The sequence below is a fragment of the Gymnoscopelus microlampas genome (assembly GCF_963454915.1).
Source record: "Gymnoscopelus microlampas genome assembly, chromosome: 8".
Classification (NCBI taxonomy): domain Eukaryota; kingdom Metazoa; phylum Chordata; class Actinopteri; order Myctophiformes; family Myctophidae; genus Gymnoscopelus; species Gymnoscopelus microlampas.
Genome location: NC_139945.1, coordinates 31,912,745 through 31,918,720, shown reverse-complemented (window position 1 = coordinate 31,918,720; position 5,976 = coordinate 31,912,745). Strand labels below are relative to the sequence as shown.

The window sequence follows — 5,976 nt, the reverse complement described above, 5'->3', positions numbered from 1 at the left end:
ATGACTATGCTAAACTCCTCCTCCTGTGTGTGTAATGAGGGGATCACCGTGAGGATGGTGATCACAGAAAATATTTTGTGACTACTTAAAAAATGGTTAAAAAATGCTGAAAAACCTCTGGCAGGGAATGTGTTAATCTTAATGGAAAGGGTATATAATAAAAATCTTTATCTTTCAAGCTAAATTGGACATTGTACTTTTCATTTGTAAATACATGTTATTTATTGCTTTGCTGTTGAGGGACAGGCTCACCAAATGCTTCAGCTGCTTTTAGCCGTTGCTTATGGAAGTTGTTCTTTTTTGGTTCTTGTTTTGCATTTTCCAGAGGAGTCAAATAAGAAGCACCCTTTCCCTTGTCCTACCACTTACCGGACTGCTTTGACCCACTACCTGGACATCACAAACTCTCCTCGCACAAATGTCCTCTATGAGCTGGCACAGTACGCTTCAGACCCCAAAGACCAGGAGAACATGCGCAAGATGGCTTCCTCCTCTCCCGAGGGCAAGGTCTGACAGAGAGCTTTTGTTTTTTAAATATTCAAAATCTATGCAAATACATTTTACACTGGTCTGCCCAAATAAGTTATATATTAATCTGTTGAACAGAGGATCCCTACCATATGAGGGCCATAAATCTAGTACTTGCATTGTAGGAACTTGTATGTATGTACTCTCATACTGACCATGGTAACCACCAGAATGTTTATTTTTTTAACCCATTTTGGTCAACATTAACAAAAGAAAAACACCACTGAGGTGCAGTGCCTTGAAAGATATTGTTAATTTTGTTCATATTCTGAATCCTTTTGAGAAAAGTATATAGTTTGTTTTTTTGCAGGTCAACTTATTTTTTCTCTCTTGAAGGAATTCGATATTTTTCTATAAGTGCCTTAAACTGACTGACCTGTGCGGTCTCTCCTCAGGCATTGTATCAGAACTGGGTGTTGGACTCCTGTAGAAACATCTTGGCCATCCTGGAAGATATGCCTTCTCTCAAGCCCCCCATTGACCACCTGTGTGAGCTGCTGCCCCGTCTTCAGTCTCGCTATTACTCCATCGCCTCCTCCTCTAAGGTGAGCATTGACACACACACACACACCACCTCCTCTAAGGCAGCGATTCCCAAACCTTTTAGCTCGAGACCCAAAAGAGAAATGTGGTGTCTCCCCAGGACCGAAACGTACAAAAATACGTTAGAAATGAATTACATTTCAGTAATAGTGAAAATATAAATCTTCAAGCTTACAATGCGTCGCGACAACGGTTCTGTACGACTGCCTATTATCCGACCGACTCGACGGCGGGCACGACACATAATTAGTAGGAATTAACTAGATCTGGTCTATAGCGTTATGAGTTCTCCTTAATGCTATGCGTGTGTTTTCCTCACTGACCCGGTTGCACGATATCTACACTTGAGTAAAAATAAAGCATACCTTTCGCTATTCGCCAAATTAAAGACAAGCTTTGATTGTTGAAAGACTCTCAGAACCCCACCTGTGTGTAAAACCAGAAAATGAAATATATCCACCATACGGCGATACTTTTATTCACTCAACTATGCCATGTACAGATCCAGTCAAAGTTCATTTTTCTATTGACTGGATCTGTAGGTTGAGCGAGATAAAACATGTTTTTCAATTCTCCATTGTGGTGCTTTTTAGGTTCACCCCAACAGCATCCACATCTGTGCTGTGGTGGTAGAGTATGAAACCAAGACAGGCCGCACCAACATGGGAGTAGCCACCAACTGGTTGAAGAACAAACTTGTGACCGACAATGGCCACAAGGCCACTGTTCCCATGTACATCCGCAAGTCCCAGTTCCGCTTGCCCTTCAAGGCCACCAACCCAGTGATCATGATCGGCCCTGGGACAGGCATCGCTCCCTTCATGGGCTTCATCCAGGAGAGAGGATGGCTCAAAGAGCAAGGTACATAATACTGTGAGACTACATGCACAAAACACTCGAGTAATGTGATAATGGAAAAAAGCAAGTTTACATGATTCAGTCAATATTTGGTGTGAGTTTTTGACAAAATCTGTAGGAGTAGCAGCAAGATGTGTGTTTTGAAAGTTTAGTTGGGCAGAAACGGATGTGGCCTACAGTATATGGGGAGTGATGAAAGAAACATCCGCACTCACTGATGAAACATTCAGGAGTCTTTAATGATATGCAGCAGCAGATCTGCAGAACATTTAGTGACTCCTAAACTTTTTAGGTGTGAGTTCAGATGTTACTTTCGTTGTGTACACCAGGTTACTTCAAGATTGAAGTGAGTTGTTGTGATCCATGGAAACCAGCGAATCATTTGTTTTGATTGCACGATCTACGCCTACGGTTCAAGAGTTATATAAATTTGGGGTAGAGTGTCTTCCTTGGCCTACTGGGAGTGTGCATGAAAAGTTGGATGCAGAACGGTCCAGCTGTGTCCAAGATTAGCTGCGCACAGATGGATGGACATACAAACACACACTTACACACACAGGAAAAAACATAGTCTTCACCCCCCAGCCTGTCGGCCTGCTGAAGACAATAGTCCTAAATTGGACTATAATCGGTTTATGTAACAGGAGTGTGTATTGGATTACTTCTAACCCAGTATACAGGACTGAGCGACAACATATACAACCTCTGACCATGGAATAGTGGCATGGTGAGGTGGTTGTTTTTAGTCTGAACAGCATAAGAACAGTTTGGTATGAAACAAAATAATGCTCTAAAAAGTATATTAATTATTAAAGGTCTTTCTATGTCTGCACATAATTAAAAGAAAATTGTGTCTTAATATTTTAATTAACAGTCAAACGAAAGCTTAGTGGCACAGTAATCATTATCAGCAAGTCCTTGTTGCAGTAAGCAGTGTCTGCTTGTGGTTTCATCTACAGGAAAGGAGGTTGGAGAGACGGTGATGTATTTTGGCTGCAGACATAAGAATGAGGACTACATCTACCAGGAGGAGCTGGAGGGGGCTGAGGGCAATGGAGTTCTATCAAAGCTCAATGTGGCCTTCTCCAGAGACCAAGAACAAAAGGTATGGCTGGCCAGCCATTCCTACAAAGGAATGTTGAGTTAAAAACATGTTGATTATCATCACTGAATGATGGCTTCTACAGTATACAGATATAATTTCATGCTACGATAAGGGTTCTTGTAATTGTGTTTCTGTTGGGACAATGTCCAGGGCACTGCAATGTAGCACATGGTCATTTGTCTTGCTTTTGTCAAAATGAAGGTGTACGTGCAGCATCTGTTGAGAAACAATAAGGAAGAACTCTGGAGGCAGATCCACACAGACAATGCTCACATCTATATCTGTGGGTAAGTAATAAAACAAATGGGAATTGTCTGTGACAATTCTAATGAATTGATCATAAAACATTTGATAGTTTGTAATTCACAGAACTTTGTTCCCTCTTTTTCCCTCATCCATTTCTTTTGTTTCTTTCCGTGTTACCCCAACTTAGCTTTAAACTTGTGAAACGGTTTGTGTGAGAGCTGTGTCTCCTTGCAGCATCTAGCACTCAGCATCCAGCAGTCATTGGGATTAGCCCAAAATGTATTGATTGAATCCTAGTGCAGGTATGGACTAAACAATTCACGTCAACAAGGTGGCCATGAGACTCGAGGGATGGATGTCCTCTTTTATGGATGCAAAATTTACTAAATATATTTTGCATCCATAAAAGAGGACATCCATCCCAAACTTGATCTAAAATGTTTCAGAGAAAATAATAATACCTGGGCACTTCAGGAGAGACTACGCAAATAGAATATACTGGAGCACTCTACTGGTCTGCACGTGCTTTATTGTTTTGCAGGGGTGATTGACATTTCGACTTTCGTCTTCCTCAGAAGTCTAAACAGGTCTAAAATGTATTTTGCCAATATTACTGTATTTTAAGACAAATTACTTGTAAATTAAGAATTGTGCACCAAAGCACACCTTAAGTCCTTGAGTAGTCAATTCTACTACCCCCTCACTACAACACCCCTGTGTTTGTCCATTCTTTGCTACAGCGAGTTACTGTACACTAGCCACTGTGACATTCCGGTTTCATGACATCTTGCATGTAGCGGCTCAAGCTGTGATTGATCTACTTTTGTTTGGAAAGACAAACCCTGTGATGGATGGCGTGGATGGCATCTAATTTAATTTTGTCTTTCCAGGGATGCAAGAAACATGGCCAAAGACGTGCAGACAGCCTTTCACGATATTGCAGAGGAAATAGGAGGTATGACACGGACCCAGGCCACTGACTACGTAAAGAAATTGATGACCAAGGGACGGTACTCACAGGATGTATGGAGTTAAAACACAAAAGACCCAATCAAATCTATACTGTCCTGGTTGTTATTGGGTTTTTTTATTTTTCTGTCTGTCGTGTTCCATCAGGACTAGACCTCAAAGCATTAAATTGTTATTACTTACCCTGGTCTTTGAGAGCTATAAGAGAGGATGGTCCGATTTTGGTCTCTGTCAAGCCTTAGCCTATAGTTCAATGAGGGACCATTTGCAGATTACACAAATCAGTATTTCTTGAACTGGATCAAAACCTAGACTGGGTCTGTTGTCAATTGTTGTTTGTGAAAAGCTGTCATTAAGGCCAGATTTTGGATGTGCAAAGGATTGACTACTAATAGGGTTTCGTCATCAATGGCAACTACAGCATCTGGCTTCTTGTCATGTCCATGTTGCCAGGTTCTGAAGAATGGTTCAGCTCACAATGGGTTAATTGAGGACCAAAAAAATGTCAAGAGTCTCTGATTTGAAAATGTGAAACTCAGCATGACCTATCCGGGATTCGGTTTGGTACAGTAGCTGTTGGCTTAGAATATATTTTGAACACCACAGTTGGTTCCTTACAATGTAGAAAGACAGATAGTGGTGCAACATAGTCAGTCACCCTCAGCTCCTGGTGTATTTCTTGACCATCAGGCTTTCACTGGCGTGTGGAGCCATTCTGTTTTTTCTCTGAATGTGAATCTGTCTGTTTTGTTGGAAAAGAACGGTTTGCTAACGCCACCCTGTGGCTGTATATACTATACTGTACAATGTCATTCATCTGTGCAAATGAAGGCTGCTGTCTCTGAAAGCTCATACTGCAGTCTTTTGGTAAGCACTCTGAATATGCAATCTCAAAACCAATGGAAACCCATAAAAACGAGTGGACATGCATGCAGACATCAAAACTGTAGCACACATTGAGACTGTTTTTGCGGTATACTGAATACCACATAGACACTGCAGTAGGAACTTTCAGAGCAAGGCTTAGGCTTGATTGGAGAACCCACAAAATAACTGTCTTTATCTCTAGGGCTTGATGTAACAATAGTAAAGTGTATTCAAAATACATTCATTAAACCTTTTAACCTCAAGTTGTAAAAGAAAAAAGAGATCTCAGTAAGGAAAATGCAAAAAAACATCTTTACCAGTCCGTTTTTACTGGGATATAACCTTTATGCAGAAGTTGTATTCATTGAGTCAATTACTCAAATTACTCTTTCAGAGGCACAGAACGTTATGATGCAATTGTGAAGTCTTAACGGTTTTATCTGACTTTTAAACCTAACAATAATAAAATAAATAATTAATTTGTAGGTATCTGTAATATTATTTTAAATGTACATACAATGGAAATGGTAGACATATCTCATTGTTTGATATGCATTGACAACAGAAGATGACAAGATAGGTTTATTGTGTAAACCTATAATTTACTGTAAAGTGAGACCTTTCAAGGCTACTTCTGTGTGTTATATATGGTATCTTTTACCTTGTACAATTATATATGCATCACTGTGGATACAGATGTCACTGCTCAACCATGTCGAACTTTTGATTGTGTCTGTCAATGTATAATTGACACACGTTAAAAATTCCCTTTAGAGAATCTTTTTAAATGTATCCTGTGCCTTTTTTAAAAACTGCCTTACGAATTTGCTTAGACTAAGTATTGGATTCTTCACACTACT

The 5,976-nt window shown here is 40.1% G+C and overlaps 1 protein-coding gene across 1 annotated transcript in view; it reads left to right on the top strand.

Moving 5' to 3' along the window:
* The window catches only part of LOC311051071 (NADPH--cytochrome P450 reductase-like), a 25,370-nt gene extending 19,973 nt beyond the window's left edge, over nt 1-5,397 (top strand). The window contains 6 exon segments of the mRNA XM_084065453.1: nt 247-507; nt 924-1,073; nt 1,665-1,932; nt 2,889-3,034; nt 3,236-3,321; nt 4,171-5,397. Of these exon segments, the coding sequence (XP_083921579.1) occupies nt 247-507; nt 924-1,073; nt 1,665-1,932; nt 2,889-3,034; nt 3,236-3,321; nt 4,171-4,315 (1,056 nt within the window). The 3' untranslated portion in view covers nt 4,316-5,397.
* The last annotated feature ends 579 nt before the right edge of the window (nt 5,398-5,976 follow it).